The sequence below is a fragment of the Macaca nemestrina genome, chromosome 16, assembly GCF_043159975.1.
Source record: "Macaca nemestrina isolate mMacNem1 chromosome 16, mMacNem.hap1, whole genome shotgun sequence".
In the NCBI taxonomy this organism is placed as follows: Eukaryota; Metazoa; Chordata; class Mammalia; order Primates; family Cercopithecidae; genus Macaca; species Macaca nemestrina.
In genome coordinates this window covers 97,297,818-97,311,146 of record NC_092140.1, presented here as the reverse complement: position 1 = coordinate 97,311,146, position 13,329 = coordinate 97,297,818, and the positions used below count along the sequence as shown (strand labels likewise).

Genomic DNA, 13,329 nt, shown 5'->3' with positions numbered 1-13,329 from the left:
AGCCCTGATGCTGAGCCCATGTTAGGTTTTTTAAAGCCTTGATAGTTGGTGAGTTATGAGTACTACGAAAAATAAACAGTGGCCCTTATGCAATTGTAGGTTACTGTGTAGGACTGGTCATGGTACTTCAGCCTCATTTTCTTGTCTGTCTTCACTTTCATTTTCTTTATTTTTCATGAGAGACAACATTATAATTACTAACATGATTGACAGAGTTTCTTATGATGCTCTCGTGGACAAGATGGGGGCACATACAGTGGCTGCAGGGACTGGTGGGCAGAGGGGTGCCTGAGGAGTGATTAGATGAGCATTGTGGAAGCATTGTGGGGTCACATCCTTTTGGCACAAGGGGCTGCTGTTTTGTCCCCTGCTGTGTTCTACTAACATTGGTGTCAATGAATGACACCAATGAGTGATTTATCAGTGAATTATCAATGAACGATAGTGTAGAAGGAACTCTTAGCTTTTCAACGATAGTATGGAAACAAGAATGGATTGCAGATATTTTCGATGAAAAGTTAAGGATGGGCTCCGCAAGTTTTAAAAGGATAGAATGATGCATTGAGATCAGCAAGATGATGTTTGAGAAGTATGTTTTTATGATCCCACGCATGGATGCTGAAGCCAGTTACAAATGTCTCGGATTGAGTCAGTGGAGTTTAGGACAACTTATATGGTACTTTGATGTTTTAATTGATGTGGAACTAGAGGGTGATTTATATGTCCATGAGGAGGTCATTCTTAGAATGAGTGGTTAGAAGTATAACTAAGAGAATGGAAGACATGCTTTCTTGTGACTCTAGATGGTGCAGTTAGAACTGAAGTATTGGCATGGCTCTGGGCACCTTGTTTAGGAGGGAATTCAGGTTCCTTGGTGCATGTACTTAGAGGAAAGCTGTTTGGATGGTGGGAGTTTTCAAAAGCTAATCCTACAGTTGGGAGAATCTGAGTTCTTTGACAAGGAGTAGAATAGGTTTTGGGAGGAAGAGAGCATATAGCTCTTTGTAAATACCTGACAGGTCATCTGGTGGAAAAATTGCCTCATTCTGCTCTAGGGAGGCAGAGCTTGCCAACAGAGACCCTGCGCAGATGTGTGGTGAATTTTCTGGCCCTAGAACCAGGGGAAACCACTTAGAAGACTATTAAGCATCAGGCAGGTTATAAGCCTAGATCTTTACCTTCCTTTCAAACTAGTACTTAACTAATTGATTCTTTTTTCAAGATACAATACCACTTACCTCTAAGGCCATCATTCTTAACTTTTTATAATAATGGATCTAAGGCATATGAAAGTTGTATGTCTCACTCTGGGAAAATGCACTTCAGCTAGGGGTTTGTACCCTTGGTTGACCTATTTACATATTTTATTTAATCACACACAGTCCTGTATTATTATGAGTTTGAACTTTTATGGTCATGTTATATGTTCTGTGAAAACGTTTATCTTAGTAGAGGGCCTTGGATTGAAATTTAGATCCGGAACGAAATTCGTGTTTGTGTTTACTTTGCTGCTATCTTATGGCAGGATGAGGGAGCTGGGGTGAGGGAGACGCGTGAAGCCACGTAAGGGGGAGGGAAGGAGACAGGAAACATGACTTCCTGTGCATAATTTTGCCTCATAAAATTGAAGAAAGTTTTTCAATTTGCTTTTCCTGTCTTATGTGAACTTCCACGTGTTGTTTTCGGTTTTTTCTATTCTTGTTCTTACAATAGTGTGTTTTCCTTTTGTTCTTCCTGTGTGGTGTATGATTCCATGCATGGGCAGCTTTTCTTCTTTACAGCTTCTGCTTTCTATCTGTGTCCCAGTTCTGCCACTCATGAGCTGTGTGACCTTGGGAATGTTACCCCCTCTGTGCTTTCATTTCCATACCGGGAAGTAGGCGAAGGGGGGAAAGCAAGGGGATGTGAAGACCTGTCTCTGGAGGCCTGCTATAAATATTAAGTGTCCGAACTTAAATTAAAATTGAATATTAAAGACTTATAATTGTGTAATTTTAATTTAAAGTTAAATTTTAGGCCACGTGCTGTGGCTCATACCTGTAATCCTGGCACTTTGGGAGGCCAAGGTGGGAGGATCACTGGAAGCCAGGAGTTTGAGACCAGTCTGGTCAATATATCAAGACCCTATTTCTACAAAAATAAAAAAATTAGCCAGGTGTGATGATGTGCACGTGTAGTCCCAGCTACTTGGGAGGCTGACCCAGGAGGCTCTCTTGAGCCCAGGAGTTCATGGTTACAGTGAGCTATGAACGTGCTACTGCACTCCAGCCTGGGCAACAGAATGAGATCCTGTCGCAATGTTTTGAACAAATTTGTATAACTGCTGAGAAAATACTGGGCCCCTTGCAGGTTCCAGCTTTTTTTCTGTCCCCTTACCAGCGAGTACCACTGGTTATTGTTTACTGACAAACTTAAAGAACATTTATGATGTAATTCCTTAAAAATTAAAACACAACTCTTTCTAGCGTGACGTTGGTTTTATACTTCTCTGTCACTTTCTTGAAGTCATGTTGCGTGTCGTGGACTTTGATGCTTTGTTTTTGTTTGTCTCTGCTAAGCAAAGTTGCTTTCTTTCTCCCAGCTTCAGCAGTTCAAACCGAAGAGCACTCTTGGCTGCATATTTACACTTCTGCCCGCAGAAAATTAGAGGCAGTTCCCTTCTGTGGATGGTCTATTTTATGAACGTTCTTCCCCTTCTCGACTTTCCAGGATACCTGTCTCTCCACCCAGAGAGCACAGCATTCTTTTAAACTGTAGTCTTACTGATTTGCCTACATGCTTTTTGTATTTGTGCTTAGAGAACATGTGTATCTTCAAGGGAAACACTTTTAAAATTGAATAAACAAAGAAACAAGAGTTTGTTGAGAATCCCCTCTGTGTCAGGAAACGAAGACTGGGATCAGGGTATCAGCAACTTGCCTGAGGGCTATATTGGGGTCAGGCTGCACCAGGGGGTGCTACTGGCTTACTGGAGATAAGGCTGGGAGGAGAAGACGGAGAAGGAGAAAAAGCATGAGAGTGCAGAGGATGAAGGCAGTGAGGGAGTCGTAGAAAGCACGGAAGAGCAGTGTGGTAGGGAAATGCGAGCGCACATGCACATGTATGACTGTGTATTTTCCCATGATCATACAAACATGGGGAAAGAAATGGAAAGATCTAGATGTTAATGTGTCTTGGGGTATGGGGTAGAAGAGGCAAATTTTAAAAAACGGAACAAAAACCAGCTTATAAGAAATGATCTTGTGTATGTAAAACAGTTTACCTGCTTATGTATAGATGTGAAAGAAAAGAGAGCTCTAATTTGGAAACACAGAGGGCTTCAGTGAGGAGGAGCATGAGGATGGCTGCAAGGTGTCCTTGGGTTGGGTGATGGACTGTCGCGTATTATATGATTTTGCTTTATAACATAAACATTTTATTAAATGGAGACAGGGTGTTCCTATGTTGCCAAGGCTGGCCTTGGACGCCTGGCCTCAAGTGATCCTCCCACCTTAGGCTCCCAAAGCATTGGGATTACAGGTGGGAGCTACTGTGCCCAACCCTCATATTCTTTTTAATATATGAAACAACATAGTAACAATGATGAAGGGAAAACAAGCGGGTGGCCACATTGCCATGTAACCTGTTTCAGGAGAAACATAACAGTAGCCTCCTGTGTGGTGTGCACGTGTGCTTGTGTATTCTTGATGAATGAGGGAGGAGAGTGTGGAAGGCTTCGAGTCTCCATTGGGGGAATTGGTGATAGGGCCGAACCTTGTTACTGTTAAAATCCTCTATCCCCAGTGCCTAATAAAACACATTCATAGTAGTGGATGAAACAACATCAACCTTGAGTGGAATGGTTTAGTGGTGATCTGTGAGTCTACTTTCACAGAAAAGCATATCCTGTGTGGATTTTAAACTCTTTGGGGGCAGAAATAACACTGATCTTCCTCATCATTCATCTGGTCATGTATTCATTCGTCCGTGCTACAAATACATACTAAGTGCCTAATATGTATGCCAGGTATTAGACAATATTTATTTTCAGTGTCTAGCAAATCAGAAAGTCTTTTTTTTTTAATTCTTCAAAGTGAAAATACAGGATATTACAAATTCATCATTATAGGACAACCTAGTCAGTCAGGAAGGCTTCCTGGAGGAAGTGGTAGTTACGTTGCATATTGAAGGATGCAAAGGACTTGTTAGATGAGGCTGGGGGATGGTTCCACATTCCATGCAGATGGAAAAGTATGTGGAAAGGCCCTGAGGCAGGGAGTAATGAACATGGTACTGTGAGGAATGAGGCCAATGTGGCAGCAGCCTGCAGAGCAGATGGTGAGGTGGGGATGAGGCCAGAAAGGTGTTCAGGGCCTGATCATGCAGGCCGCGAAGGCCAGAATGAAGCGTTTCCCCCAAGTTTTTATTTTGGAAAATTTCGAACTTATAGAAAAGCTGCAGATGTAGTAGAATTCTTAACTAGATATTCAAATGTTTGACTTTTGCCAGTTTCTTTCTCTCTTTTGCACACATATGTCTCCTTCTCATATGCACACACACATACATACACATGTTTTTCTTGGTTGAATCATTTGAGAATAAGTTAGAGAAATCATGACATACTACCCCTGAATTCTAAAGCATGGATATTTCAAGAACAAAGATGATCTCTGGCATAATTATAGCACGATTATACACCCAAGGAAATTAATTATGACATACCTGTACCTTATATACAGTCCATATTTACATCTCTCATTGTCCTAATAATATCCTTTGCTAACATATTTTGAAAATCCAGCCTCTGCTGACTTTTTTTTTGGGACCAGTTAGGCCAGTTATTTTGTAATACATACCTCAATTTAAATTCGCCAGGTTATTTTCTCATGGTTAAATTCTGGTTGAACATTACTGCATAGGTGATGTGTGGCCCTGAGAACTAACTAATATCAGGAGTCCGTCATGTCAGTTTCGATACCAGTGATGTTAAATTTGATCACGTGGTTAATGTGGTGTCTACCAGATCTCTCCGTTGTAAAGATCAAATTTTCTTTTTGTAAGAAATAAAGTAGCTGGGGGGAAGATACTTTAAGCATCTATAAATATCTTGTTCCCCAACAATCTTTTACCCAATGTTTGTACCTTTGGCATCCCTTGTGCAAGATAATTATTAATGCAGAGATTGCAAAATAGTGATTTTTCAAATTCTGTAAATTTTTTTCTACATTTGTTGATGCTCTTCTGTAAAGAAGAGCCTTTACTTCTCCTCCACCCTTTTAAATCAGTATCAGTATAGACTTGTGGATGTTTAAAATTTGGATTTAAGATTTCACATGCATTTATAATCCATTTCTAACATTAAACATTCTGATGTTTAATTTCTGTCCGTATTTGGTCAGCAGGAGCCCTGATCAGAAAGGTTTTTGAGAAAACTATCGAGTGAATGAAATAATAGTATAGAAATGACGAATAAATCTGTGTTTACCACTTTTTTCCTCCTGAGAAGTTCTATTTGTCCATCTAATGTGAATGTATTTTTATTTCTCTCTAGGTCTCACGGACTAATTGGCTCTCATTCAGCCGGAACCTAACAGATAAGTCTTCCTGCTGTATATCAAGAGAATGCTTGCTTTTCACGCTCTTCTGAGAATGATTAAAGCAGTGTCACAAGCTGACATTGTCAGGGGAGGACAAGCAGCCTGAGAATTTCCTATTAATCTGATTGCAGCTTGAAGGCAGCCCATTTCCATTAAGTAGGACTGCATGGCAAGCAGCCCCACCAAAGGGTTGACAATGAGCGTCCCAGTGGCTCCTAAGAAATCATGTTACACTCAGCTGCGGGACAACAGAAATGCAGCAAGAAATAATAATGAGAGCATCCTAAGTCTGGGAGATACAAATGCCAATCAAATCATGTTGGAGGTCAGCTCCTCTCATGAAGAGTCCAAGACATGTGACCTGGAAGATGAAATTGGAAATACAAATTCAAGTGAGCCAGAAAACCGTACCCATTTCCATAAGGAATTTCACCAACTTCAGAGCTTTGAGAAGGGATCTCAGCCTGGCTCCACCAGCCTGAAAGATTTTAGACTTTCTTCAACCATTCAGAGGGAACTCAATGAGGAGCACACAATGGAGAGAGGCGCAGATAGCCTGCAGACCCCGCGGAGTATCCAGGGACCGAGTCTGTCGAGTTGGAGAAATGTGATGGGTGAGGCCAGTCTAGACGTTTTGGCTAAAAGGGATGCTGAAATTCCCCGGCACGTTCCCAAGGATAAATTGGCAAAGACCCTCAACAATGAGGAACTGAGGAGGCATTCTTTGGAAAGAGCAAGCAGCTCTGTAGCTGTAGTCGGGAGCCTGACTCCGCAGCATCCACAGCCTGCACCCCTTGACTCCCAGGAAGCATGGGGTCAGGTGCCTGGGGGTGGGGAGGGGCCACAGAAGACATTGCCAGACTGCGCTCTCCCGGCAGCGTTCCCTCCAACTGACAGTACCTCAGAGGGAAAGAGTGTGCGTCATCCTAAACCATCTACCTCAGAGACCAAGCAGAGCACCCCCTCAGAGACCCAGACAGTGGGAGCACATGTACTGCAGGTGTGCAGTGAGCACACACCACGTTCCGCCCATCCAGAGCCTGCTCTGAATCTGACTTTGACATCGAGGGAAATCCCGAGTAAGCCAGAAGCACAATTAGGTCAGGGAAAGGCAGAGGCCAAGCTGGAGCTGAAATATGTTTCACCCAGGAGGGTTGAACAGGAGGGAAAGGCAGCCCAGGAAGGGTATCTGGGATGCCACAGGGAAGAGAATCTTTCAGCCTTGGAGGGAAAGGATCTGTGTGGGGAGGCGCACCCAGAAACCACCGATGCACTTGGCTCTCTGCCAAACAGTGACCTCCACCACCTTGGGGTGGGAAGAGGCAACAGTGAAGAGAAGAGAGGAGTCAACCCAGGGAAGCCGGATTCTCTCCACGCCACCCCCAAACAGGCCTCTGCTTCCTTAGGAGGGGCTGATAGTCAGCCCACTGGCAACATTTCACCATGTGCAGGTGGGAAGTTGGGTGAAAGGACATCCGGCAGCTTTTCACCAGGTGATGGTCATGTGGCTTTTATTCCTACTAATCTGACTGACAGCAAACCCTTGGATGTCATTGAGGAGGAAAGGCAGTTGGGCAGTGAGCAACCCACAGTGGACAAGGACAGTGTTACAGTTCTGGTGTTCAATCCTTCCGTTGGAGAGAGCCAGACAGAGGTGCCTGAGCCCCTGGAACCTCAAAGTGGCAGCTCAGAAGCACGGGAAAGCAGAGAGATCACCACATCTGTTGCTGAAAACAGGAACCTTCTAGAGAATGCAGATAAGATTGAACGCACCTCAGCAAGAGTAGATTCAGTTCTCAATATTCCAGCACCCCTCCTCCCAGAGACAACTGTGAACATGACCCACCAGCCTACAACACCCAGTAGCCGTTTTCAGGATGTTAGCGTGTTCGGTATGGATGCAGTGTCCCCCTTGGCGGTACCACCCCCTGCTGATAGTGCACGCTTGTCGAACACATCCCCCAAAGTGCCTGACAAGAACGCCTGCCCCAGTGGGATCCCCAAGCCTGTCTTCACACATTCCAAGGACACACCTTCCTCGCAGGAGGGAACGGAGAACCATCAGGTTGAAAAAACAGAGGAGAGGACAGAAACCAAGCCCGTCATTATGCCCAAGCCCAAGCATGTGAGGCCCAAGATCATCACCTACATCAGGAGGAGTCCCCAGGCCCTGGGCCAGGTGGACGCCTCGCTGCTTCCAGTGGGGCTTCCATACGCCCCGCCCACATGTACCATGCCTCTTCCCCATGAAGAGAAGGCCACGAGTGGTGACCTGAAGCCGTCTGCCAACCTCTATGAGAAATTCAAGCCAGACCTGCAGAAGCCAAGGGTCTTCAGTTCCGGATTGATGGTGTCTGGAATCAAGCCCCCAGGACATCCTTTCGGTCAAATGAGTGAAAAGTTTTTGCAGGAGGTAAGAGAATGTCATCATGATATGGTCTGTAAGTTGACTGTCCCAAAATCTGTGACATATTTTCAATGAGTTATGAAAGTAAAATGTCCTCTTTAAGTGAATTGCAGATTTTCATGGATACACTGGTGAAGAAATGGAGTCTTTGACTAGAGGAGATTGTCTAGAGAAATGACCATTTTTAATTAGAAGAGTCTGATTCTCTTAATAAGATGCACCCAGTATCTCAGGAGACCCATTGAAATTTCACTTGCTATAATTCGTATGAAATTAGATGAGTATGCATTAAATAGGCTTCCATGTTTAAATAAGTGAATATAATATAAGCCAGGTCAAAGGAAGAAAGAATGCCAAATTACTGTATTCTTAAAATAGATCAGACTCATTCCTCAATGGGGAGTATTTTCTACCTCGGAGTATCTCTTATTCGTACATGTGAAGAACAGCAAATGAGCAGAAAGCAGTGTGTTAGGCCTGGACTGTTTCTTTAAAATAAAAATAATAATTACAACTAACATTTAATTGAGGGCCAGCTCTGCAATGGGCCCGTGTAATATAGCATTTGATCTTTGTTAATCTTCACTAATCTTTGCAATAATTCCCTGAGGGTTGGTATGGCAGTTTTTATCACCGTATAGATACAGAAACAGACAGAGAGCTTTAAGTCACCCACCATGAAGGAAGGAGAGCTCTGAGAGTCTCACTCAGGCCTGTGCAGTTTCAGACTGCACTGTGCTGTCCTTTTCAGTACCTGGGAGCTATAGTGGGTCATCCTTCGAGACCTCAGAACAAAGATTTGTCTCCTGAAGGAGTCTTTTCATGACAGCCGGGTGATCAGTTAAAAGTAAGGCAGGAGCTGAGGACAGTGGCTCACGCCTGTAATCCCAGCACTTTGGGAGGCTGAGGTGGGCAGATCATGAGGTCAGGAGATCGAGACCATGCTGGCCAACATGGTGAAACCGTGTCTCTACTAAAAATACAAAAATTAGCTGGGCGTGGTGGCAGGCGCCTATAGTCCCAGCAGCTTGGGAGGCTGGGGCAGGAGAATTGCTTGCACCCATGATGTGGAGGTTGCAGTGAGTTGAGATCACGCCATTGCACTTCAGCCTGGTGACAGAATGAGACTCCGTCTCAAAACAGAAAACAGACAAAAAAAAAAAGGCAGGATGAGATCATCCTGTCTCTAACCCCCTCCAGAGCTGCCCAGGTTGCTTGGAACACAAGCTGGGGCCTGTAGGATGGCTAAGCCTTTAGGATGTGCTTACTGGGGCTCTGTCAGCTACCCCCGCTCCTCTCCTTCCACTTTCCCTTTCTCACTCTGCTGCTTCAGGACCTTTGTACCTCCCTCTGCTTGGAATGTTCTCCCAGTTATCCAGGTGGCTCTCTCCCTCACTTCCTTTAGGTCTGTGCTCCAACGTTATCTCCTTGGGAAGGCCACCCATCTTGCCTCTGAATCCCCTTTCTCTGATTTATTTCTTCCTAGCACCTGCCTCCACCTGCCATAAACACTTCTTTAGTTTTCCTGCATTGCCTATAATATAAACTCCATGAGGGAAAGGATTGTTTTCAATATTTTCTTCCCCATTGTGTTCCCAGAAATTAGAATGGTGCTTATTATAATTACGTGCTCAAAAAATGTTGAATGATAACTGAATCATGAACTCCGTATGTGTTGGAACCAAAAAAAAAGTGTACCAAGGGTTTCTAGAGATAGGATGATTGAGTCCAAATTTGGACTCTAGCTTGGTTAGATGTATTGGCGTATTTAAAGCATGTATCAATCACAGCAGAAGTTGTCATATCTAGCACAAAGACAAAGTTGAATCCATTCTTGGCAGCAAACACTGACATAGGCAATCACTGATGAGGTGCTCCAACAAGCCGACCAGCTGTGCTGCCTTGAGGCAGGTCCTTAGCAACCAGATCACACAGCTTGCTCCCTGTGTTCTGACTCTGGGCCTGCCACCAGGCCTCTGGTTGTAACTGACTTCCTACCTCGCATCTCTGGAGAGGATTCTGACTGGACAATTCAGGGGTCCAGTCAGCTTGGCAGGGTTTGTCTTGCTGTACGGGGCTGCATGACATCTTGTTTATAAGTGACTTCTTACTCTGTGCCCTGCAATGAGAGCATGTTCTGGCTAGAGGACACTTGAGTCTGGCTTTAGGCAGTGGTCTCCCATTAAAAGTGAACAAATTGCCCTTCTGGTTTTATACATCAGTCTCTGAGTTTGGTTACAGTGAGTCATTCTCAAATTTCTAAACATTCATCCACCTGGGCCTCTGAGGCTCAGGGTCAGGCTCTGAAGCTGTGCTCTTCTATAAGGCTGGGAATCACTGCAGAGTTTCCATGAAGAGACCTGTCTTAGTCCATTTGTGTTGCTATGAAAGATTACCTGAGGCTGGGCAATTTATAAGGAAAAGAGGTTTATTTGGCTCATGGTTCTGCAGGCTGGACAGGAGGCATGGCACCAGCATCTGCCTATGGTGAGGCTTCAGGCTGCTTCAATCATGGGGGAAGGGGAAGGGGAACCATGTGTGCGTTGATCACGTGGTGAGAGACGAGCAAGAGGGGAGTAGGGGAGGTGCCAGGCCGCTCTTTAAGGATCAAGGAACTAATAGAGCAAGAACTTGCTCATTACCAAAAGGAGGGCACCAAGCCATTCATGAGGCATCTGCCCCCAAGGCCCACACACCTCCCCCTAGACCCCACCTCCAGCATTGGAGATCACATTTCAACATAAGAGTTGGCAGAGACAAACCATATCCAAACCATAGCCAGAGCCTAAATTTTTCTCTATAAAAACAAACTCATGAGGGAAATTGATTTGGATATGTAGGCCCAAACCCCGCATTGTCTGTAATTCTTTCTTTGTGCCCTTCTGTATTTTTCTGTATATTTCTTTTCTGTGTTGTTTCTGCTTCCTCCAAGAATAGTTTATATATTATATGCATATTGTCCCCAAACTATTTTCTCTACTTCATTATCTAGACACCACCTCAAGACTCAAGGAAATGGGATTGTATGGACTTTGTGTGGCTTTGGCGGTTCTGAGGGGTTCAGAGAGACCCCACTGGTGTGGAGAGAGCATCATGGCCTCACACTTCGAGCATCCCAAAGTCGTCTCCAAAGGATTTATTTGTTTTTGTGCCTCGACTTTACAAGTTCATTTGAAATGTCAGTTTCCCTCCCTGTACCTGGGGACCATTTTCTGCCATCATCAGAGCATCTGAGAGACCCAGGCCCATTTTCAGGCTGCAGGAGGATACCCAGGTGTTGTGCTGGGCTCGTTTCTATGATAACCTTCTTTACTCGTAAAAAGTGGGGAACAGGCTGGTCCTTGGCCACCTGCTATTGCTCTGACATGCTCTAACCCAGCGAGTCCCCCTCTTGTGTTTGAGCTCAGTGCAGGGAGATAAAAAAGCCGACTTCTTCTGCCAGTGTGCCCCAAGCTCACCATGGGGCGGCCGCAGTCTGGTCTCTAGGACAAGAACACATTTGTGATAATGTGTTGCAATAGAAGTATTTTTCAGTTATAGAAACCAGATTTTTTAAAATAAAATGAGAACCTCTTAAAAATAAAAACCCAAACCAGCTTCAGACACTTCCATCATTATCGACAGATCCCCGCTGGTTACGTAGCATGGGTAGAAGTGGGAAAATCAAGAGTAAGCACTCTTCTGAGAGAGGAACTCTTTTTCCAGTTGGCAGGAGCAGCACAGGCGTTTAAAACTTCCACAAGTGGCTTCCAAGATCATCTGGGATCTAGTCATGTCCGGGTATTAGATATGTTTTCCTAAACAGGTGCCCTCTGCTGCTGGCTCTCCTGAGGTCTCAGGGACACTCCCTCCCTCCAACAACTTGGAAGCCCTTTTTATTTTTGGTAAAGGGAGGTGGGAAGAAAGGGGCAGGGCTGAGGATGGAGGGAGGGCGATGTGCGTGCAGTGTACAGAGGTATGATCCAGGGCTGTCTCCCTCCTCACTGCGGCCACTCGTCTCTGAGGGGCACTGCATCAATTGGGGTTCCCCAGACAAATAGAACTAATAGGTGTGTGTGTGTGTGTGTGGTGTGTATACATCTTTGTCTCTTTCTCTGTTTCAATATATATTATATATATATATTTCTATATATATATCATATATAGAGAAACATGGATATAGATGTATATAGAGAGAGGTTACATCACATTATCTATATATATATAGAGAGAGAAATTGATTGATTGATTTTAAGAAATTGGCTCATGATTGTAGAGGCTGGCAAGTCAAAAGTCTGCAGGGCAGGACAGCAGCCTGGAGACTTAGGGTAGAGTTGGTGCTGCAGCTTGGGTCTGAAGGTGATCTCCTGGCAGAATCCCCTTTTCTTTAGGGGGAGTCAGTCTGTTTTTAATAAAGCCTGCAACTGATTAGCTGAGACTCACCTACATGCTGAAGGGTCTGCTGCTTTATTCAAGGTCTACTGATTTAAACGTTTATCTAATATAAGAAATACTTTCATGGCAGCATCTAGAATGCTTGACCAAATATCTGGGTATTGCGACCCAGCCAAGTTGACACATAAAATTAACCATCCCAGACACCCTTCCCTCACCCCTATCCCAGTGGCTTGTTAACGACGCCTCCACCTGTACCCTCTGTCTGCACGGCACACTATCCCACTGAGAACAGTGCAGGGCGAATAGGAAGAGGGACAGCCTGGTAAGAATGTATTTGTTTGCATGCCTTGACTTTACGAGTTCGTTTGAAATCATAGGATTCTTTTGTTTGCTTTCAAAGTGATTTCTCTAAAAACTCTCCATTGGGATGGAAGGAGGGAAATGGCAGTGTTTGGGATTGTTCTGTATGTGTTTATGACTGGGCTGTGTCACCTGCTGTATTCTGTCAGTAAAGATTAAGGAAAAGAGTATGAAGCTTTTTGTAGATTCCCTTGTTTAATTAAAAATGCACAGACTAGACATCAAAGGCGTAGTTTTCCCACTTTTAAAGAATTTGCGATCTCACCAGAAACAAATTACCCAACAAAATGATAGGCATTGAAGTTACTGAAATCGTTAAGATCATTGTTGAGTGAGATTGTGGTGAATTTTAATCCCTAAATACTACTCAGTTTCAAGGCACCCAGTAACTACTAAGATCAGCATATTGCAATCCTAAAACCTGACAGACGTAGTTTGGAAATAATACTAATTTCTTAATAAGAGCACCTGCTCAAAGCAATGTGCAATGGAACCCAAAATTTAGAAACTAAAATTAAAAAAGGGTGTATGTGAGAAAAACCAGAGATTGATAGTGAGAGTAAGTAGAGTATGTTAAAAAATTTATCAGAGTGCAGATGTAGAATGTTC

At 44.0% G+C, this 13,329-nt stretch overlaps 1 protein-coding gene across 14 annotated transcripts in view; it reads left to right on the top strand.

Annotated features, from left to right (window-relative positions):
• Positions 1 to 13,329, top strand: part of LOC105490184 (microtubule associated scaffold protein 2) — a 626,066-nt gene that overhangs the window by 193,401 nt on the left and 419,336 nt on the right. For all 14 annotated transcript variants that reach the window (XM_071081499.1, XM_071081501.1, XM_071081504.1 and 11 more), the window contains one exon: positions 5,531 to 7,989. In XM_071081499.1, the coding sequence (XP_070937600.1) occupies positions 5,743 to 7,989 (2,247 nt within the window). In that variant the 5' untranslated portion in view covers positions 5,531 to 5,742. The remainder of the gene's footprint in view (positions 1 to 5,530; positions 7,990 to 13,329) is intronic.